This window comes from Squalius cephalus (genome assembly GCF_949319135.1).
Source record: "Squalius cephalus genome assembly, chromosome: 4".
Taxonomy (NCBI): domain Eukaryota; kingdom Metazoa; phylum Chordata; class Actinopteri; order Cypriniformes; family Leuciscidae; genus Squalius; species Squalius cephalus.
The window spans coordinates 43,937,728-43,961,958 of NC_137125.1; the positions used below are offsets into that span (position 1 = coordinate 43,937,728).

General features: G+C 37.8%; 2 protein-coding genes across 2 annotated transcripts in view; one reads left to right on the forward strand and one right to left on the reverse strand.

Moving 5' to 3' along the window:
- Positions 1-24,202, reverse strand: part of ube2h (ubiquitin-conjugating enzyme E2H) — a 30,076-nt gene extending 5,874 nt beyond the window's left edge. Inside the window, exon 1 of the mRNA XM_079868171.1 lies at positions 23,915-24,202. Within this exon, the coding sequence (XP_079724297.1) occupies positions 23,915-23,967 (53 nt within the window). The 5' untranslated portion in view covers positions 23,968-24,202. The remainder of the gene's footprint in view (positions 1-23,914) is intronic.
- Positions 1-24,231, forward strand: part of slc26a5 (solute carrier family 26 member 5) — a 202,049-nt gene that overhangs the window by 121,430 nt on the left and 56,388 nt on the right. The window lies entirely within an intron of this gene.

Below are 24,231 nucleotides of genomic sequence, written 5' to 3' on the forward strand. Positions count from 1 at the left end.
CTCACAAACCACGTTTCTCACTTAGCCTTTATTCTCTGACCATCAATAATTATCAAGAGGTTCAGCTCAGCAGATCGGATAGCAAAAACACAATCCGTGGGTCTGACCCACACGACTCTGATGCGCAGGGCATCAGGGCAACTCAATACCACACTCCCGTCATTAGCTACGGTTGTCAGACTGTCACTTCTCATATTGACGGCACAGAGAGAAGCAGTCAGACCCTCGCTTAGCAAGACAATACATGCTCACCCCCACACCAAGACCATGACGGAGACCCGACGCTCTCAAAAACGTACACACAGTCTGCCATCTCGGCTTGAACACAACACGCACCCAAAACACAGTTCTCAAGCAGACTTTGCCATTGTCATTGTTCGTAATTTCACGATGCTATCATGCGTGTCAACTGTCAGCTGTTGTGTAGGCTGCACTGTGACTCAAACCATACACTCACACTGCCCAGACTGGCTCATGAAGGCAAACATGTTTACGCTCTGTTAGAACCGTGATGTGTCTTGTGACTTGTGTGAGAGTTTAACCAGTTTAGTGCTTGTCTCAAGGGTGCCTGTCTCAAATTATGATTCTCTGCTCTACTGGGAAACAGAGCTGTCAACTTCAAGTGGTCGCCTTAAAACATCTGGTGCGAAAGACTGTGTGGCTCCCAGGAGAGGCGTGGAAGGTGCTCTCTTTCCGATTTTCACTCATTGTGGCTTTTTGATGCGGAAGTCTCAAGCTGCATGAACCGAATGACTGTAATTACGCAGAGATTTATCCCAAAAAAATCCAACATTGTGGAGCCAATGAATTTTGTACAACAAAACGGTCAATGGATGGATGGTGCTATAATAAGGAAAATTAGCAGAGTCACTTTAAAAAAAAAAACTTTTAAAATGATAGAAGAACAAATTATCAATTAAAAACAAAAAATGTAATTTAAATATACATGTTTAAATTGATATTTAAAGACATATAATCAAATTGAAGTAAAGTGATAGTTCCCATGAAAAACGAAAATTCTGTCGTCATCATTTACTTGCCCTCATGTCATTCCAAATATGTATGACTTTATTTCTTCTGCTGAAAAGAAGATATTTTAAAGGATGTTGGTAACCAAACATTTCTCAAAATGTCTCCACCAAAGGCCATCCAGGTTTGGACCACGAGTAAATAATGACCGAATGAGGAAATAATGACAATTTTCATTTTGGGGAGAACTATCTACTTAAGTTTAAAAACAGTAAAACGCAACACTAAAATAATAAATAAAAAAATTAAATTGTTTAACACTCCAATGACTTTTTTTACTACATCACAAATATTTAACTATAAATAAATAAAAAATATCTAAAAGTTGAATTTTTGTTGCTATTAAATTTAAAATATGTATTTTTTGTATATTTGAAAAGTAATTTATGTACATATTTTATTATTTGCATGTAATGTACAGTCATTTTTTTTTTCAATAAATAAACAATTAAATCCATTTTTTTAATGACACTCCTAGTCATTCACAGTGATTGAGACAGGGTGAGCGTGACAGAGACGGATAGTATTTACTGTTTTAGGACACCAGCTGGCTTCTTCATCAGTTGTAGCCGTAAGCAGCTGTGGTCACCAAGGGGTTAAACATCATGGGTTTATTTTAGGCAGTGAAGTATATCTGCAGAGGCTGAGAGAATAGAGGAAACACCCAGGAAGAGTGTGATACTGCACAATGTTTTCACTCACTGATTCAATTCTGAAGAATGTAGCACCAACATTAGATGCTTATTCCCAATGAACACAGAGACTCGGAGCAAACACCATCCTGAAGATCGGACTGATGACTCATGGGGAACAAGCTCCATTTTTCACATGGCTTTTTCTTTAACACATGAAATCACAATCCGTTCAGGAAGGAATGCTGCTGTCTCCTGAGATAAAAGAGAAAGGGGCGAGTGTGTGTATGAATGTGTAGCTTCAGAAGACCTGTTAAAGAATCTGTGCCCATCGCTGTGATCATGAGTCCTCCAGTGGAGAAGAACCACGCTGAGCTGTCTGGCTGTGCCCAATGACATGTGGGACTACTTTTTGCCTGTATATTAAGCCTCTTTTGGATGGACACAAAAGCAATTGCTCATGCATGTACAGGCATACACATACACACTAAATACTGAAGCCTGGAGGCTGCAGGGGTTTTTCTCTATTCCTCATGCCTTTGAGGCAGTTTTGATGCCGGTTTCCCCTCATCTTAAAGACAACACAAGAAGAGATGGATTCAAACTAGCATGGGAAGAAAATTACAGGTAATTTTCCTCTCCACCTACATGCTTTAAAAGACATTCACCAGCGCGGTTGACTCGAAATCTCTCTTCATTTGTAGACAAAGATAATTAAATAGTCCTCCATCAAATCTTCGGCAGAACTGAAGGCACGTGTTTCTCCTCTGAAGCATCGGTGACACAGATTTAAAATAGATTGCTATTAATTTCCATGAATCATGTACACATTAAGGAAATAGTGCTGTCAGTATCGACTCATCGTCAAGTCATTCCAATAATAATTTTTTTGTCAATGTGGAACCCAAAAGGAGATATTCAGCAGATTGTCCAAGCTGCCCTTTTCCCTACAGCAACAAAACGCATGGCAATTTTGACTCCATAAAGCTCCAAAGAGGGGGAGAAAAAATCCATAACCACAGAATTCATGTGTAATAATACAAGTCTTTTTAAGCAGCTTTGATTAAGGAACAAATACAGATGTCATTATTCACCACAAATTTCACAATCAAATTTTGTGTGCACCTCCACATATTCAAATGACGCAAAAAAAAAAAATGGTTCTAGTGTGTTAAAACGGATTGTAACTTAAATGTCTGTTCAACTCCAGCCAGCTGCTGACAAAGCAACCCAAACGTGTTCTCTTCTCACAAGACACTGCCTTGACACCCACCTGTTTTCCTCCATCTCACCACTCCCTCCCCCTTCAATGGATTTCTATGGATTAAGCCATAATCTACAGGAGACCCTTGGGCCAATGTTCCTTTATGCACATGTATAATCTACTCACACACTCAAAAGACTGATCAATAACCTCACTCAGAAATATCTGATACATTTAAGGAACAAGAGAGAGCGCCAATCGGATTAGCGTACATGTATGATGAAACAACACGTGCTTAGACATGGATTCCTACCAGCTGTTGTGGTTGGTTGCACAATGCCGTCTCATGCACAAACGATTACGAGTGTTTATAAACCTGTGTGAACGAACAGGTCCAGACAAGCATGTTTATGGTTATATGATCTTATAGAGAAGAGTCTTGTTCTGCTTTGCCCTTTGGGTTAAAAAAAAAAGAGAACAAAAAAAATAGAGCATTTTTGTAAATGGTCATAACACATGTGGGAGAAAACCATTGGAGTTTCACCTTCTTTAAGAAGTCTGTTATGAGAAAAGAGCGCCCTAGCCTGGACAGACAAATAAGGGACAATCCCAGCATGGAATTTATGCTAAAACACTTTCTATATATGCAGTAAGAGCTATTTTGGTCATTTTTTTCAGCACTTTGGTCATTTATTGTGTCACTGTAAATGTTTCACTGTTTATATATGAAGTTCAAAATGAGCATCAGAATGGGGAAGAAAGGTGATTTAAGTAACTTTAAACGTAGCATGGTTGTTGGTGCCAGCTGGTCTGGTTTGAGTATTTCAGAAACTACTGATCTACTAGGGTTTACAGAGAATGGTCCGAAAAAGAGAAAATATCCACTGAGCAGCAGTTCTGTGGGCGAAAATGCCTTGTTGATGCCAGAGGTCAGAGGAGAATGGACAGATATAAAAAATAACCACTCATTACAACCGAGGTATGCAGAAGACCATCTCTGAACGCACAACACGTCGATCCTTGAAGCAGACGGGCTAAAGAAGCAGAAAAACACACCAGGTGCCACTACTGTCAGCTAAGAACAGGGAACTGAGGCTACAATTCACACGGACTCACCAAAATTGGACAATAGAAGATTGGAAAAATGTTGTCTGGTCTAATGAGTCTCAATTTCTGCTGCGACATTCAAATGGTAGGGTCAGAATTTGGTGTAAACAACATGAAAGCATGGATCCATCCTGCCTTTTATCAATGGTGGTGGTGTAATGGTTTCTGGGATATTTTCTTGGCACCCTTAGTACCAATTGAGCATCATTAAAACACCACAGCCTACCTGAGTATTGTTTCTGACCATGTCTATCCCTGTGTGACCACAGTGTACAGATCTTCTAAAGGCTACTTTCAGCGACATGTCACAAAGCTCAAATCATCTCAAACTGGTTTCTTGAACATGACAATGAGTTCGCTGTACTCAAATGGCCTCCACAGTCACCAGATCTCAATCCAATAGAGCACATTTGGGATGTTTATGGATGTTCAGTCGACAAATCTGCAGCAACTGCATGATGCTATCATGTCAATATATGGACCAAAATCTCTGAAGAATGTTTCCAGCACATTGTTAAATCTATGCCATGAAGAATTAAGGCAAAATCCATTAATAGCAATGTGTACCTAATAAAATGGCTGGTGAGTGTATAATTATAATATATATATATATATATATATATATATATATATATATATATATATAGTATAATAAATAGAATTTGAAACTAATTAAAATTTATTTTTTTAAATAATTTTTTTCTCTTGTAGGTCCATTTCTTTATGCAATTCACAAGAATGAAAATCGCAGACTGACAGGAACCTAAATCAGATCAAAATTGAAACCCAGGTACGCAGGTTGACATACAGGTAAAGTGTGTTCTCGGACTTTTTATTAGTGAAGTCGGCGGCCACCGTGCTGAATCACAGCATGAGTCACAGGGTACAATTACAATTAAATCTGTCTCTTGTGCAAAAGACACAAACACAATAGCCAGGTTTGCCCCCTCCCTGCAGGAGCAAATCCCTCCTGTTCATTCTGGATTGCCAAGGATGAAAACAGCAGGCAGACATCAACTGCCAAGGCACAACAGCGTAGCAGCATGTTTTTTTTCCTGAGACGCATTCATTCATCATTATAGACAAACAAAGAAAGGAGGGAATCTTGTTCTCTGACACCTAATGCTAACGGCTGGCCTTGGGGCACAGGCAAAATATTTACCCACTGCCAACAGGGTGGAAAGCACGTCTGCTTGTTAGCGCAACATTACTTACAGATGATTAAAGACAATACATCACCATTCTACCGTACAGTACAGTTAATGTAAGAGCGTCTGTGTGAGAGCTTTGTGGTCTAAAATATTCATGTTTATACCAAGACATTCTGTCCGAAGCATTTCTATTTTGTAAACCACTCAGACACCTCAGTCAACTAACAGGGTCTCAAATCTACTAGTGTTGTTTGGAAAAAAACAAAACAATTGGAGCTTGTGGTTCAACATCTACAAGGCCCTCACACAAGCTAAATGCGCTAACTATTTTATTTAAACCTCATATTAAGGAGTAATTGAGCTCTAAAAGTGACCACCCGAGCTCCAAGCACAAATTAAAAACTTTAGCCAGATTTTTTAATTTTCTGAAGAAAAAGTAAGTGGTGGTTGAATGCAAAACTCACCAATGCATTGATAGTGTTGTTAGGGTGGTTGCTAAGGTGTTGCTAGGTAGTTGAATGAAAAAAATAAGCATTTCTCCACCACTAGTAAGGACGCGTTAAATCTGACAAAGTGGTTTAATAAAGTGAGTTTTTGTGAAATGCAAAATCTTAGTACATTTTACTGTCCCAATCATTTTTATATTGGATGATATAAATATACTGCCCTAACAAAATACCAATTTTCATCATTTTTAAAAAGTGGACTTAAAGTGGACATAAAGCCTTGAAATATGGCCAAAGCCAAATTTTGAGCACTTTTTACTGTATCAGACTTATTTTTATGGACCCTTAAACTTGGCAAACAGAACAATGCACACAGCCGTATTGCGCCAAAATTTTGCATACTCACAAGAATCTATTGCGTGCTCATGAGCACGTGAAATTTTCTGGTGAGCACAAGTTAAGTTTCGCGTGCATATGTGAAAGTTTCTCGTGCGCACGCGAGAGTCCGTATATCTTTTATTTTTGCAAAGGGTAAGTTTAGGGGCTCCATAGAAATGACTGGATACCAAAACAAAGGTAAATGTGACTGCACCTTTATGGGTTTCCAGAAGCATATACTATCAATAACTAACAACAGAACTCACTTGAAGAAAATGATATGAAGTAGAAAAAAAATCTTGACCTATTAACAAAACAAATGTAATTTTTACTTTCAGAACTGTTGCATTCTGACAGACGTGAAAAGGCTGGCAGATTCTCTTTCTCTCTCTCTCTCTCTCTCTAATGCATACACAAGCACACAGTTGGGCAGATGAAAGACAGGAAGTGTGGCAGTTTTTAGTCTGCACGTCTCTAAGAGGAAGTACATGGGTTCACAGATGGAGAAACAGACAAGACGCACCTTGAGGTTTAAGATTCCATTCAACCATCAAGCGAATATGGGTCATGATTTGCATCAGGTCAAACGGGGTTAAAAAGGCAGACGTCAAACCTGAAAGGAAGCCATCTATGGCCATTGCCAGTACCCCTAAAACAACATCCTATCCTAGTGTAACCTCACACCCTTCCCCAGCTGCCTGGCTCAATGAAACTCTGTGTAAGTCTGCTCTGTTCTGAACTGAAGTTATGCTGTGTGCAGCTAACCTCTGGAGTCACATGCATGAATGTTTAACCATTTTTCTCGATTCTGGTTAGATTTTAAAAAGAGACTGGGTGAAATGGACCCCACTGCAACAGCAAGACAGTTTCATCAAAACGACATTTGAACACATACACATAAAAATGACAAAAATCTCCCTTCCCTTTTCCTAGCTCTCTCCACTAGAGCTCTATTTTATTCCCTAATTAACCACCTCTCATTTGACCAGCAGGAACATGAGATAGTCCTCATCTCTCCTGGACATCTGCTGTACTCTAGACTAAAGCAGGGCAAAAATGTAATATATATTCATGGTGATTTGGCTGGTGATATGAAATGAAGTAACATTGTCAATATCTTAATGATTTTAAGTATTAATTGCTCCTTGGCCATTGCATTTTCTAAAGGCTGTCAATAGACAAATTTTGTCCTTGTCTTCTATCTTTTTAGTTCAAACTGTTCGTTTCAATGATTTAAAATTGTTCATGGATATCCATGTTATGGATATCCGAGTTTTAAGGTAGGGTATGCAATGTTTTTCATTCACTCTTTTTGTTATACTGGTTGAAACTTCGCATCCTGATAGCAATCAGGAATGTGCTAAATATACCAAAAAAAATGTACATATACACTGCCTGGCCAAAAAAAGGTTGCTGTTTGTATTTAAATAGGCAAATGCTAAAGAGTCTATGATTTGGATCATTATTGCAGTGATTATTATGTTTCTAGCATGTTATATGTTTGGCAACCGTTCTTCTAATCCTCATTGATGGAGTGTGTAGCTTTTCATTTTTATAAACAACCATGTAGGAAGACACATCAAGGCCATTTTCCAGGATGACAATGTCAAGATTCATCAGGCTCAAATTGTGAAAGAATGATTGGGAGGGAGCATGGAGAATCATTTCTTGTGTTCCATGAAGCTATGCAGAGTTGTAGACAGACCGCACCACAAACAAACAGCAGCCGCATTTCACAGTACCTCCTGAACCAAAACAACGAGCTTATGCTGCGTTCACTACCGTGATTAAGGGATCATGACTTCTACTTGGAGCGTAGATAAATAAATTCTTAGAAAAAATGCCCTGTTTACATATAGAGAAAAACAATTAAACAAATTATTATAAAAACAATTTTAACTTAACTTACATTAAGCATTTGAAATATATATATATATGAACAATGGCATGGTTAAATTAAGCAATAAGCCCCGCGAAGCCGTGTTTTACAGTGGATTTAGAACAGCTAAGGGGCGTTGTTATGTAAGGGATAATGTATAGCGAGGCGGTTGAATAACAACGAATAACAACCCCTTCAGGCTGATTCAAGACCCCTCTGCTTCGCGTCGGGGTCCCGTTCAGCCTGTCGGGGTTGTTATTCGCTATAACAACCGCCTCGCTATACATTATCCCGCTTATTACATGGCTACCTACAAAATAAATAAATAATTTGACACAAATTATTGATTTAAAAAGGAGTTTATTGATTTAAAAACGATTGTATTGTTTCCGCTAAAGAAAATAGTCCATTCCGCGTCCATAGCAACGCTCTGTTTTTCATGGCAACGGTGTGTTATACTTCGCAGCGGTCTGTTATCAAGAAATAACAGACCGCATTCTACAGTGGTGGTCAAAATTGATGGCACCCCTGATAAATATGATAAAAAATGGCTGTAAAAAATAAATCTGCATTGTTTATCCTTTTGATCTTTCATTCAAAAAATTCGCAAAAATCTAACCTTTCATTGAAGTAAAAGAATTGAAAGTGGGGGTAAATCACATTATGAAATAAATGTTTTTCTCCAAAACACGCTGGCCATAATTGTTGGCACCCCTAGAATTTTTTATGAGAAAAATATCTCTGAAGTATATTCCCATTAATATTTACATTTTTTAGCACACCAGGGTGACTAGGAACATGAAATTGTCCAGCTATGACTTCTTGTTTCACAGGAGTTTAAATATGAGGAAACACAAAGGCCAAATTCCCTTGCTCATCCATCACACCGAGTAAAACCAAAGAATATAGTTCTGATGTGCAGCAAAAGATTGTTGAGCTTCATAAAATAGAAAGTGGCTGTAAGAAAATATCTAAAGAATTGAAAATCCCCATTTTGACCATCAGGGCAATAATTAAGAAGTTATAATCAACTAAAGATGTTACGAATCTGCCAGGAAGAGGACGCGTGTCTATATTGTCTTAATGGATGGTGAGGAGGAAAGTTTGAGTGGCCAAAAACTCTCCAAGGATCACAGATGGAGAATTGCAGAGATTAGTTGAGTCTTGGGGGTCAGAAAGCCTAAAACATTTTTTCAAACAACCCCTACATCCCCACATGTTGTTTGGGAGGGTTTCAAGAAAAATCCTCCTCGCTCCTCCAAAAATAAACTCCAGCATATTCAATTGTCAGACACGACTGGATCTTCAAACGGCACAGGATTCTGTGGTCAGATGAAACAAAAAAAAAAAGGGGCTTTTTGGCAGCAAACCCAGCAGATGTGTTTGGTGCAAACAGGGATGAAGAGTACCCCATGCCTACGGTTAAATACACTGCTGGATCTTATATGTTGTGGGCCTATTTATTTGCTGGAGGTCCTGGACATCATGTTCAGATACATGGTATTATGGATTCTAGCAAATACAAACAGATAAAAAATCAAAACCTGACGGCCTCTGCTAGAAATCTTATAATGGGCCGTGGTTGGATCTTCCTTCAGGACAACGATCCAAAACAAACATCAAAATCAACACAAAAAAGGGTAACTGAGCACAAAATGAACCTTCTGCCATGACCGTCACAGTTCCCTGACCTGATGAGTGGAGTGAACTGAAGCGAAGAAGCACCAACATGAACTTGTGAATCTGAAGGATCTGGAGAGATTCTGCATGGAGGAATGGTCTCTGATCTCTTGTCAGGTGTTCTCCAAACTCATCAGGCATTATAGGAGAAAACTCAGAGCAGTTATCTTGGCAAAAGGAGGTTGCAAAAAGTATTTAATAACAGGGTGCCAACAATTATGGCCAGCGTGTTTTGGAGAAAAACATTTATTTTATAATGTGATTTACCCCTACTTTCAATTCTTTTACTTCAATGAAAGGTTCGATTTTTGTAGATTTATTTTTTACAGCCATTTTTTATCATATTTATCAGGGGTGCCATCAATTTTGACCACCACTGTACACTGGAATTCAACCAAGCCATGTAATAAAACGTTATAAAACATTTATTCCTCCGCCAAGCAATGTAGTTCCAAAGAGGTTGCTAAGCAACACATGCAGCAACAAATAATCACAAACGGCAGTTGCGCAGTAATACTAATGTAATGCGTTTACAGGTGTATGTTTGTAGAGTAATTTACAACGGCTTCGAACGCGGCTCAACCAATCAGAATCAAGGACTGGAACTATCCGTTTTATAAAAAAATCTTCATGCCATTAGAGCAAATATATAGGAAATATCAAATATGTATTGAATAATGTAAAAAAACCCTGAGAACATCTAGATATATGCCAGAACAGAAACACCACACTGCTGTGACACGGCATCTGCTATCGGTGAAGCATTATATCACATCAGAGATCATACACAAGAACCTACTAGAGCAAACACCTATACTTAATTATGTAGGACTGATCTAGATGCATGTATTGTAATGATCAACTCCAGATATGTCTGTTTGCATTATGTCTTATAAAAAGCTAGTCATCTGTAGCCATATTTAGTAGAGGAATGTTGAATAAACATTATTACACACTTGCATTTTCGTTGCCAACGTACACGTTACAAACATTATGCGCTGTGCCAGCATAAGTGTGCATTTGTTGATTTGAAAGCGAGTAGCAGCTGCCTGGTAATATATGTGTGTTTAGATATGAGAGCGGATGAGTGAGTGGGTGGGGTGGGGGGTGGATCTAGCACTACCAGTCATCTTCAGTAAAGCACAACCCGGAGACTGCTTAGCTTTAAAGTTAGCAATCTCGTCCAAACCATCTCTCATAGTGTTAACTAATAACAGCTGTGTTTCAGATTGGGACCCATTTAATAATTAAAAAAGTAGAGTTATAAAGAATAAAGATAAAAAAGATAATTAAAAGATAAAATAAAACCAAGAACAATGACCAAAATATAGGCAATTATTAGTGATTGAGTGATATCTTAAAGAAAAGCATGGCTTTTATAAAGTCAATATATGAGATTCAATTTAATGTAAAAATAGTAAATCAAACATACACAACATTGCTGCAATAAAACTTATATAATTTTTTAACATAATATTTACTAAAAAAAATTAATTTGAAATTTATTTATGATAATTAATTTGAAAATTAAACATTTTGAAAAATAAAATAAAATAAAATAGTTTGGAGCATGGAGACAACCAATAACGGATACATGTATCCTACATTGTCCAGTTATCCTGTTTACTTGGACCGCTGTGGAAGTGTTGACCATCACTGCTGGGTCAGAGTCCAGCTGACCTCTGGTATACATTGCCGAAATGGATCCTGACCTTAAACGCTGCATGCCATGCCCTCTAAATAAGGGAAACAGTTGTACAATAGTGCTCAGGACAGCGACATACGTGTGTGCCATTTCACAGAGACACGCAAAGACCTGGAGTTTAAAGCCTAAACTGAACATAATAACGCTTTCTGTCAGCAGTATTGGAGTACAAAGAGCTAGATGCAGCCTGAGCATATCAAGGATTTGGAGTCAAGTGGATTGCACTTATGCCCCTTTGGCTACAAAACGTACACAATAGACTTGATTTACCTATACCAAGGGGTGGACGATATGACCAAAATATTATATCACAATAGAAGTAATTTTATTACACGATAACAATATATATCACAATATTGTTATTTTTGCTTTAAATAAGGTTATGATGTCAAAAAATGTTATACCGTTGAAATTTCCTAATTCTTATCACCATGTTCAATATCACAAAAAAACTAATATTAGCCTAAGTTTAAAAAAAAACTCAAGCTTACTGAAGACAAGTAAACAGTGATCAAAGAAATGGGAACAAAGGAACTTATTACAAGCATATAGGAAAAACAAACTACTATAGATCAAAGACACAAATGAAATAGACCAACCTGAAAAACTTCAAGCACTGGAAGTATGAAATACTACATAAATCGTATAAATGAATGAAATGTGTAAAAAAAAAAAAAACTCTGCATAGTCTTCACTGTGTAAATTAAATATACATAATTTTTTATTAATTTACAAAAGTGGTTCAGTCATGAGCAGTGAGAGATTTTCTCTTTTGTCATTTGATTAACAGTTTATTAGGCTACTGTCACTTTAAGACCAACTGCACGGATCCAATATACCTGTGCGTTTTCTTTTTCAACTGTTTACGTTCACTTAAGACATAAATTACTGTGTTTACTTGCAAAGACATGTTCACTTTGACCACACATTTGACCATTCAAGCCCAATTAGGTGGCAAAAAACACACTCAGTTCAGTACTAATGTGCTCTATGAGCAGCGGCTTCATGTGAGACTCTCAGTCAGCGCTCAGAAACCATCTCTCTCTGGCAGCGCACGCATATAGCGAAACGAGCTGTCTTTCGTTGCTTACTGTGCTCCAACAATTTAAAATCACTTGTTTTTAAACCGCAATGCTTAAAAATGCATGCAAATTATACGCTTTAGTGACCGCGAAGCACAGCAACGTCATGTGAGCGTAACTGAGATCCAAACCGGTATATCGCCCACCCCTACTTATGTCCCCCATTACAAATACAATATACATTACAAACAATGAATGATCATAAGGCCTATTTGAAGAAAGAAAAAATGCTTTTGTTACAGAGACATCATTGATGTGGTTTTGCATCAGTGTTGTTATTGTAAACTAAAACTATAAAAAATGTAATCTTAAAAACAAATGAAAATGTTGCCCTGGCAACTAACTGAAATAAAATTTATTTAATGTGAAGCATTAAAACTTTATTGATATAGACTTTACTATAACAAAATGACTAAACCTCAAATCAAAATTGAAAATCCAAAAATAAAAGCAAATTCAAAACATTAATAAATACTATAATAGTATAATACTAAACTTCTTTATATATAAAAGTCTTGCATTTGATTTTCCCTTTTGTAAGCTTAAGGACAGGAAATGACATCACGGAACCTGACATGGCGCATGTTTTTCTGCAGTTAAAATGGTTTCAGATGTGCATGTCTGTAGCAATACTCTCTAGCAGAAAACAATATCACGGGACCCGACATACCTTCACTTTTAATCTAATACCACAAACTGACTTCATTACCATTCTGATGTCCACTTATATTGTTTACTGCAGCGTAAATGACCTGAACTTGGAAGGTTACTTTTTTCTAAAGGCCATTTTCAAACTAACCACACACATTTTGGTCTCCATCAAACAATTTACAAAAAACAAATCTTAAAGAAACACATAAAAGACTACAAAATGCCACAAACGCATTTAGCATATCAACAGTCACATATGGCACAGCGTCAAGGTTGAGCGGCCCATGATTTGCTGGCATGTTGAGGTGAAGCATTCTGATCTACTCTAGTGCAGGATACAAATCTGTTTTGATTTTACTCCGAACGAAAGCAGCTAACCTCCCTTCCGACATCACAAGTTTCTTATTCCGAGTGGAATGCTGCAATCTGAAGCGCTCCAGTAGGATGAAATCTCTGATCCCAGAGGCCTGAACATAGTCGGTGAATAAATACTGATGGAGCAAAAGAGACGGGGAAAGAAAAGCCTTAGCACACTTAACATATCAATGCCTGTCGCAACCCACAGTTCAAAGGCAATCCAATCCAAATGGAAATGCCCTTTTGAATAAAACTTCAACCTGTTCACTGCCACGTATGACCATAGAACGTTTGTTGGCATATAGTGTAAATTAAGCACGATTTGTACTTTCAGTGAGAAAATGCTTATGCACGCAGCAGGAAAGTGGTAACCTGTTTACATGGGAGCCAAAATAACATAACAAACTGTATGTAATAGTTTTGACTTCAAGTAACCATATATTTCATACTAAAAATAAGGCCACAAAGTTAGAGGCATTACAAGGCTACACAGCTATTATGAGTTACAGAATCTCCTGTGAGAGATCTTGATCCCTTTCCTGCTCACATAGGGGCCGGCTCCTGAGAACACACAAACCAGCCAAACACGCACCGCCTCTCGCCAGAATCACATCCTGCGGCCAAGTGGACCCTGCTCTCATTTCCATAGACAAACAGCAACAAAATAGAGTGCCACAATGAGCTTTCATTAATGTTAGTCTGCATGTAATCCCACCCTTATGATAATGATGCTACTAAAAATGTTAATTTTGTCCCTCGGCACACTGACCTGAATTGTATTTAGTAGTGTTCATGAAGTATTTTGTTTTTTACACTAACTCTCTCCCAAAAACTGGGCTTAAAAAATATTAAAATAAATAATAAATGTATTTTATTATTATTTAATTATATATATAAAATTCAAATAATGTGCATATTGTGTTATAACATTGATATTACAATTTTAAATCGACTGACAGCCTATTACATATTTTTATAATCAAGAAGGAATAATTTTCCTTGTCTCTTTCACAATAAGAGAGTAGTTGGCATCTTCATCTATATTTCAATTTCTTACAAAATAAAAAAATTTCTGGCTTTTTCAAACAGGGTTCTGTGGGTTACAAAGGGCAGGGTCCATCAGCATGCAACACACCATGGCTTAAACAACCATATCTCCATAAACAGTGACATGATAAAGAGCATGTGCACTCCGCTGATTACACCACAACTCGTACAAATGCAATACTTCCAACTTTTCCATCAAAAAAGGTCACCTGACATCTACAAGCGGTAGTTGTACATTAGTAGAGCAAGACAGTCTAATATAGGTCACAACGATATTCATATACATCAAAGCTAATCCGATTATCTAGTTTCACAGTAGTGATTACATCCGTTTATCTGCACCATTTAGATTTGATCTAACAGATAATTGTTGTGCGTTTTGGACCGTTATAAAAATGGTGATTCATTTATTCTCAAAAGGGAAAAAAAGCACACATGTGGCAAAGCCCCAATCATCAGACAAAGAGAGGAACTTCAGTCCATCTGTTTTTCAGCCTGAGGTTGGCCATGCGTGCAGGAAACTGCAGTGTTATTGTGGGATTACAGAGGGCCTCATATCTCCCACTGTCAACAGGCAGACGCATCCACAACCCGACCCGTTTGCCCTCCCTGTCCGTCAAACCCACTGTAACAGAAACAATCCTAACCAGTCAATAATCTCATCTATATTTAGAATCTTGTAGATAAATTAAGCTCATATACAGAAACCCTGGGCAACATTTGGTAAAGCTACAATAATTATATACTTTTGACATAGAAACTGAAATAAAAAAAGAGATTTCATACAAAGAGGAAAATTTCTTAATTTCTATACTTGCACTGCTCAAAAAATGTTATCATCCGAGAAACACTAAAGGAGCCGTTTAGCAGGATGTTCAGGCTACTGTTTTCCATACAACAGAAAATGGATGGCTAATCAGATCGGCAAGCTCCATATAATAAATAAATACTATTGCATAAATATATATATTTAAAAAAAAATCATTATAAACACTATGAAATAGATAAATAAGTAAATAATTACTCTCGAAGTTTCCTTAAAGTTACACTAGTATGTAACTTTTGGCGCTCTAGCGGTTAATAAACAAAACTTATACGTCTTGCAGAAGAACATTGTAGCCGCACTAGCCGGAGATACATCCCGCTCGGTCTAAAATAATCAGAATATAAAAACTTATAGGCGTGCTGTAGTGATTCAGGATAAGAGGATAAGAAGACGGATTCATGATGTACCCGCTCATTATATACATTTTGTAAATTAACAAAAAAAAAGTTACATTATGTACCTTTAAGCCATATAACATATAGCAAATTAAATATTTTATTTTTGCATTTTACAATTTATTTTATCTGCTTTATCCAAAGTGACTTGCAGTGCATTGAAGCCTGTGATGTTGATTTTGTTAGTTAGCCCCATGTTCTACCAGTTGAGCTGCAGGAAATATCCATGCTTGGTAAACCTGACAACAAGTGTCAGCCCTTTCAGTCATTTCAGTTACGTACTCGCAACATACGCACATTATAACAGCTAAAACAGATGAGAATGTTGAGGAATATCTTCCTTTGGCAAACAAAGAGGCAATAACACAGCAGCGGTGCACTCCTAAGACTCCATGGGAATATGAATGCAGGCTGGGGAAGGCAGGATGTCAGCTCACGCACAAAAGGGCCCGATCGCACCAGATAAAGCTCTCAATTGGTCTTACACACCGGGGCTTTTGCCTCAGCACCATGGGGAACCGATACATTCCACTAAACACAAGGGGGCATTTCTAATGTCGCTGGTTTTCCCTTTACAGTGCTGGCAAGGGCCCCGGAAAACTTTCGCCACTCTCTGCATCTTTTCTCAAATTAGCGGAGCCGAACAATGGATGCTGGTACACTACGAATCCCCCTCCCCCTCACCGCTACATACATGGCGCTGAAATGTTATGACAAACCTTCAGGCTGACAACAAGACGGAGACTTCGAGCCAAGGAAAAGCACAGCTTTGCTATTCAACCGGCAGCTTTACGGGGGGAGGATTCATACCGCTGAGCTCACTACCATTAACAAATGCTGTTTACAAACAGCAATGCCTTTTTTTAAAAGATGGGGTTGTATAATCATCTTTGTAAGAGTCTAACAGTCAATCTCTTTATTTTTCCTGTGTAAAATCGCTTATGTGGCCTTTGTTTGCTCGTCTAAAGCCTTGGCAGTCAAACAAGTGGATAGAAACACAAAGCATTCCTGAAGGGGTCTTGCTTTCCGTTTATAATCCTCTACTTGATTCTTAGTAGTCAAGATTAAACAAGGACAACTCAATGGGAACACCTAGATTTTTTTTTCTTTATGTAGATGTAGATGTTTTTGCATAATCAAAGAACATGTAAGAGCTGGAAGCAATGCCAGTGGCCATCATGCCGACTATAAAATAGGCCCTAAATGCGCTCTCATTTGTCAAACAAATGTTCAAAAAGTCCCCTTGATTAACAAAAGTCCCAACAAAATGAACATAAAAGAGACTTATCATATAATGGCTGGTTTGGATACGATGTATATTCCTATGGAGACCGCGATGACAAAACACTGAGCCTTTACAAAAAAGTTATTTAAAACTACATTCTTACATTCCCCGAAGACAAGTTACACATCTGTGCAAACATCCAAACAGCCCAGTTCCAAGTCTTAAAAAAGTGGGTTATAATTGCACATGTAAACGTAATCTTAAACTGAAGGAGATTTAAGGATCAATCAATGTAAGATATTTTGCGGTGTGTGTGTGTGTGTGTGGGGGGGGGGGTCATTCAGCAGGCAGAAGTCATATTTCACAAGATAAATTATGTTCGTAGCATAAATGGTGTGCAATAGTTTAGTGATGTTTTATCAATTATTTTTTAAAGCTAGGCCAAATTTCAAGAGCAAACAACTGCAATTGACTTTTCAATTGACAATTGAATCTAATATATGTAGGTCAAAATGAAAAATGTGAATAATTGTCCAGTGACATATTGATGACTTATTGCTGAAGATTTCATAATGACAAATCATTAGACTCACTAGGTAAACTGACCTTGCTAACTATTGATGCATTTCAAAGGCAAATAATTCAGTATGAAATGAGCCCTTCTGTTACAGTTGGTCCAGCTAATTAGATCAAGACGTGGTTTGGCAACGTGAGAAAAAAGCAAGAACCACTAGAGATCAGTCCACACTGATTAAATCAGGAGGTCTTTGAGTTCCAGATTAATATATTCAAAAAACCTACATCCCTCAGTGAACAGACGATAGGCCAAATGAGAAGTGCAACAGATGTTACACAACATATTGACATTATGCTATTGCATGCTGCCCAGTCAAAGCCAACAGCCAGCTCTGACCTGTTCGAGCATGTTTCAGAAGTATCTGGTGATGTCAAAGACGGGTCATCATCTCTCTCTCTCTCAAGCTTAGGAAGTGCTTAAGGCAGCTCTGCACGGCGAGGTCATTCTGACATTCATTTCGTGAATTCCCAGTTGAGCGTGCTCCAGATCCAAAGCTCTCTGGTGCCTGTAGCAAATTACCGAGCGTGGATCGTGGAGTCAGATCATAACAACTCTCTTTAAACGGCCCTGATAATAAGGTAGCGTGCATTTCAGGTTATGTCAGAAGGATCCTGTGGAAAACAATAGTTATGCATGGAAAACTCCACATTCCAGTTGCAAACACTTGTCCCAAGCAACAGAAGGCACTCTGGAAACCTGCTCCCAGTTGTCACGTGTCTGTCGGTTTCCCCTTAAAGGAACAGGGTATTTAAGTTGTGTTTTCTCATGGCTGTCAGTGTGTATTTTGGGGGAGGGTGGGCGTCTTTGCATGTGTTTTGCAATGACAACAATTTGAGACAGTCCACCCACCATATTGTTTTAGAGCTGTCCCAGATCCCATGCACAGATCCCGTCCATATCCTCACATGATTAAGCTCAATTATGTAATTTCTGAGCCAAGTCACCAAAATTTGCTGTTTTACGAACACTCCCCTCACCTGCCATTGGTCAGCCTCAAACTTAAGGCCCGTTCACACCAAGAACTAGTGTTTTTTGTGTTTTCGGCTGCAGTGATAAAGTTGGCGATGTGGACTCGTCATCTCCGCAGCAGTGCACGCACGTATTTGCACATTTCATAACATAATCTTAGAATTTTTGTTTTCCATTTGAATCAGTTCATTTAAAAATAGACATTTCAAGCTTTCGATATATGTATTTCTCATGTCTGTGAGGAAAGTTCACGCAGAGTTTCGGTTTATTTCTTGACGTGCTCAAGTTCAGAGAGGCCAAGACGGCAGAAAGCGCATCCTGTTTGTTTTCTTTATTTTACAAAAGCACAACCTTTAGTTATTCTGAGTGCACACAAATAAAATCACTCAGTTTCGAATTATGTATTAGGCTACTCTTGATGCAAGACCAAAAATGACGGAGTAGTTTAAGTTAAATGGAAGTGATTGTGCGCCGCCTCCATGTCTTGCAGTAAGCGTGCTTCCACACTCCGCACAAAAACTTGGATGTGCATCTAATAATAGGCTAGCGCACATTTATCTAGGTTAATGTGAGAGTGAGCGGCCATGTAAAGTTGCTACTACTTACTTGATAAGCCATATTTAAGGTTGATGGATGATATGCAAACGTTTGGATTTCCTGCCCAACATACTGTAATTATCACAAGGACCCGCCCTTAACACTCTATCCACGGACTGCATGAGCTCACCACAAGTTTTTTTCTTTTTCTTTGATTAACCGACTAATACAAATTTTGGTCTACTAAGCCTCTTCTAGTCGACTAACGATTAGTCGACTATTAGGGGGCAGCAATAATAACGAAAGATACAGTTCTAAAAATGTTTCTAAATATAAAAGAATTGCAGAGCTCATACCACAACTATAAAGATAACGGTACAGAGAAACGTTGGAATATCGTTAGAATCACTTTCAGAACGATTTTTTTTCCAGATGATGAATGATAAAAACATTGACAGCCAATCAGAATTCATCCTGCTTTAACCTGTTAAGCTTCACCAGTGCGTGGGCGCACTGAAGCGTTTTTTTATTTATATAGTTCAAAGTTACTATCAGATTTAATGTTATACCTTGACAAACTATACATCATTAAAAAGATATAATACTCAAGTTTCAGTATTTGACCACTATTGTATTCTGAGAAACTTATAGTGACAGTTATGTCTTAATTTGTGTCAGGAGTTATGAAATGAAAAAATGAGTCGATACCTTTAATATGAATTATGCACGTCAGCCGCTTTCATTCATAAAAAACTCCTGTGCTGTCGTCATGACAGCGATACACAAAACAGCGTCCTTCAGGGCTTTTAGCTCAAAAATGTGCAAACTTGGAGAAATATTGATATATTGTCATAGATTCACGTCATATTTCTAAAGACAGGAATAATATTTATTGAATTTATACCCAAATGCGTCGATGTAATCATCATGATCGCTTCTTACTGAGATGTGCAGTGTTTTCAATTCATACCAATAGCCTGAGGGCGCTATATGCACAAAAAATAATCCATATATGGGACATGAAGAAGAGCCATAATCATGTGACATTCCAGGACGTCACTGCTACACACAAAGCTACAGAGATCCCGCTGTAATATGCATGTTTTGAAGACAATAAACATGTTTGCTATGATATTTGATTTGCCTGTGTTCTTCAAGCCATGCCAGGTATTTTTATAATAATAGATTATATTTATAATGTAATGCTAATCGATATAGACTTTATCATCGTGCATAAAACTATAAATAATGTTTTCTGTCTGATTTTTTTTTTATCTGAAGCCAAATTATATCACAGAAGATTATTTAAAACACTCGATTGCATTATGAAGTAAGTTTGGAGCACAAACATGGTTTTAATCTCATAAATGGTCGTGTATTGATGGTGTGCTAAGCTAACATGCTAGCTAGCCCAGGTGCACCTGCCACCAGGGGTTATTCTTTTATGAATTTTGTTCTAAATAAGAATGCTTACTGATATGTTTTAGTGCATTTGACCACTATTTAGTGCACTTCAAATGTGAAGTGAGAACTTTGATAAAAGAAATTAGGGATTGAAACCCTATGAATAGGCTGTGAATAGCCAGTCGTTAGTAACTATAATGCAGACAAAAGACATGCATATTTCGAGCCATAACCAGGCTGGAGAGGTGTGAATGTGTGCAGGGGGAGACTGAGACTGAATAGGGCTCGTTTGCACCACAAAACAATAGAGACAAAAGTCTGAATGGATGCTTAGAAGACGACTAAACATCAGTAGCATTTTTAGAGTAGCCTAATCAAAATAAAGTCATGACATGATCTTGAAAAACATTTAACTAAATACAGAGTTTTAGACTTATTATCTTCATATTTTAAATATAACATGGTCAGACATGTGGCTTTAGCTGTAGTGCATTTCTAGATTGCTCCAGTGCCAACTTCAATTTTATTTTCATTAATATGTTTCATAAAAAAAAAATTCTAATAACTTTACAAAATTTTGAAGCTATTTAAAAAAAAAAAATCATTATGACAATAATTAATTCTACATTTACAATAAACTACCAGGTGTCAGCTTTCAAACGAGATCATACTTGTGCTTTTAGTGCAAAGGGTTCATGAACTGTATCTGTTTCAGTTTGGGTATGTCATTTCTGGGGATTTTTCAAAAGTGGGGTTGCAGCTTAACAGGTTAAAGAGCTCGAGCAATTAAAGCGGCGGAACACACAGAACGATGTAGGCCGCTGGTGTGTACGCTAATATAATTATCATAAGTTATCTTTATTGTTATCGTTCTTGGTGTGAACGGGGTTGGTTGAGCCAATGTTGTGTTGGAATCCACTAAGAAAATAAATGTTTACTTTGGATAGTGCACAACAGCCTATGGATGGCCTACTTATTATCGTCTCCTATGCTAACTTAACAAGCAGATAAATAAATAAATACACACCCTTCACCAATTAGGTAAAACTAATGCTAAACAATAAAGTTACTGTTAGTTTTTCCAGACATTCTGGACAATTACTGTGGTCATGTTTTCCTAGTGAAAGGTTTGTGGGATCCAGCTGACCAAAATAATAAAGGAAGGTAAATTACATCATTGCTGTATTTATATCTGTGCACGCATAGTCCACCTCCGAACTTCTTTTAATTTAAGAAAAAGGAAAAGGAAACTTTTAGGTCACACTTGCCACCTGCTTGAAAGGCTCAAAAAGGTTGCCCCTACCATCAGCTGTTTTAAGTAATTAAGTCTATTCACCTTTAACCTCCAGTCCTCCACCCGTGACCCCTGAAGTGTGAATTTTCTGCACCGCTAGATAACAACAGTAAACAGGTTTCCAAACCATTGTCTGCTATGTGCCCATCCACTTTTTCAGCAGCCTTGTTTCCGAAAGTATTTTTCCCATTGGGTTTCATTTGGGAGATATTATCCATGAAACGAACCAACCAGCATATGAGGTGAATCACATTACACACTTTGATCTGAATCAAAAAAGAATTTTAAAAAACAAGAAAAAAGACAAAGACTACATGCTTAACTCCTTAAATGAGTAAAATAACCACAATCCCAAGAACTATTACAACTGACAACCAACATAAAAACTATATTTTCATGTTCAATCTATAAATTCAGAGTTCTTCATGGGAGTGGGCGGTTCTTTAGGCATGATTCGCTTGTTTTGACCAAAAATTATGCTTTTAAACAATTAATTATTTAAAAAGTTGAAATAATGCAAACTGGTGGCTCTTCAACAAAAGCATACACCATTAACAACATTATAGTTCACAATAGGTCAGTAAAATGAATGGGATTTTGAACTCTGCTGGTTGAACTAATGTTGTGTTAAACACTTACACACACTTTTAAGAGAAAGTAACCTAATAAAAGATTACAGATAAATATACCTGCATATTATATTGGGAGAGAGTAAAGTAGCCTAATTTAACACTGGGGGGGGAAAATTACACACTTGAGCTCTAACTAGGAAATACTGTCACTCAACTCACTGTTTAATCCCACCTACTTGCAGTTTCCGGGTAGTAACAGAGTGGCCAATCATAAGGCTAGTTCCTACTGCTCGAGACAAAAACATAACGAGACATTCCCAGAGCCTTTCAGAAGTTTACACTGTCCCAAAGAGTGTTGCATAATTTACTTTTAATGTGCAGACGTCATAATCCTACACAAGAGAGAAATTAAACGGCACAAACTAAACAGATCGCAAGGACAGTCAAAAGCATGGAAACCTTCCTGATCTTTAAAACAAACAAATCTATGCGGGTTTCTTTTGTTTCAAACGGCTTGACATAACTGCACTTCATAAATGATCAACCTAGCGTTTCCAAAACCAACAGAACTGCGTGTTCTAGATGCTTAGATAGACAAAACACTCAACAAAACACACTGACAGCACAGACAACCCACATTACGAATAAAGGCATGGTAGTAGCACACATAATAGCCATGGAACTCTTGAGCAAAAGACGACGAAAAACAACTCTACAAAACTTTTGCTGTGTCAATCACACCATATGAACTAAAGGGATTCTTATGGACTAGTGACATAAAGACAAACATCCGCACCCAAGCACTGTAGCAACAACTTTAAAATCCTGAAAAGAAATATGGTAAATAGAAGCTAAATTTCCTGTCAAAACATTTAACCCCCAAAACGAGAACATTCGACCTTAACAAAAGCCAGAAAAACAAGATGGATCCTCCACGAAAGAGAAAAACACATTCAGACAGGATTATAATAATAACGCTGAATTTGAAGTTTATGTCATTTCGGATGTTATTATTCAAAAAACATTTTAAAGCGTCTATATCATAAGCGTCTATAAGTCAACAATATGTGCATAAACATCGCATTGTTTTCGTGTAATACACATAAATCCGTGCTAAAAGCTCTTGGAAGGCCTACACATGTCTATTCTGATTATAAAACTGCAACAAAAACAATCGACAAATAAATAAATAACTGGCTTGTGAGGTTGTGCTAGCTCGCTAGCAGGCCAAATGCATAGTAACGTTCACTATTTTGTTCAAAAACACGTCTGGTTTTGTCAGATATCATATAAATATAGATATACGATTGGTATCTATATAAATATGTGTTTAAATCCTGTGGATGTCAAGCGTTGGTGTGGATTTGAAGAGAAAAGCGATGACAAAACACTCAAAGGACACAGAGCAACATATCTGCTATAAATAATCCTCAACATTTCTGCCTTTGAACACTGACAACGAACAAATCCCGTCGAGAAAAATCTGATTTCTAGGTTGAGTTATGTTATTTGAGAAATTAACGTCTAGAAATCTTGGCTTTGTTGCTGGCCGCACTGACAACCATCAAAACACTTTTGTTGTCAAAAGCTGATCACCATCCAATAAACCATTATACTGGCTTTGACAACTGTTTTTCAGACCAGACGGGCGCCCCGAATGGTTTAAAAACAACAAGAAAAGCCTTTTCGGGCTGTTCTCGTGAATATTTGAGGTATTTGACGGCTGTAGCTTTACAGTAATTCTGTTGTTTATATTTTAAAGGATACAGTTTCACCACGTCGGTGTCCATTCGTCTTTTGCCCGGACTTGGAGACGACATCTTTACACACTCCTCTTTCAGATGACCGAAGTTCAAATCTTCTGCGACTGATTCCCGATCCCTTGGCCTCTACCGAAACTGTATATTTTTGCACATTGGCACACGGCAAGCTGTCGTTTCGAGAGTTATTTTTCGCCCTCCACTTTCTGTCCGCAGCGGATAGCACTGGTAGTCCTCTGCCCGCACAGCTCTCTCTCGCACATCTATCTATCCCTCCGCCGATGACGTCATGTCTGCGCGACGAAAGGTGTACCCCTCTTTCCT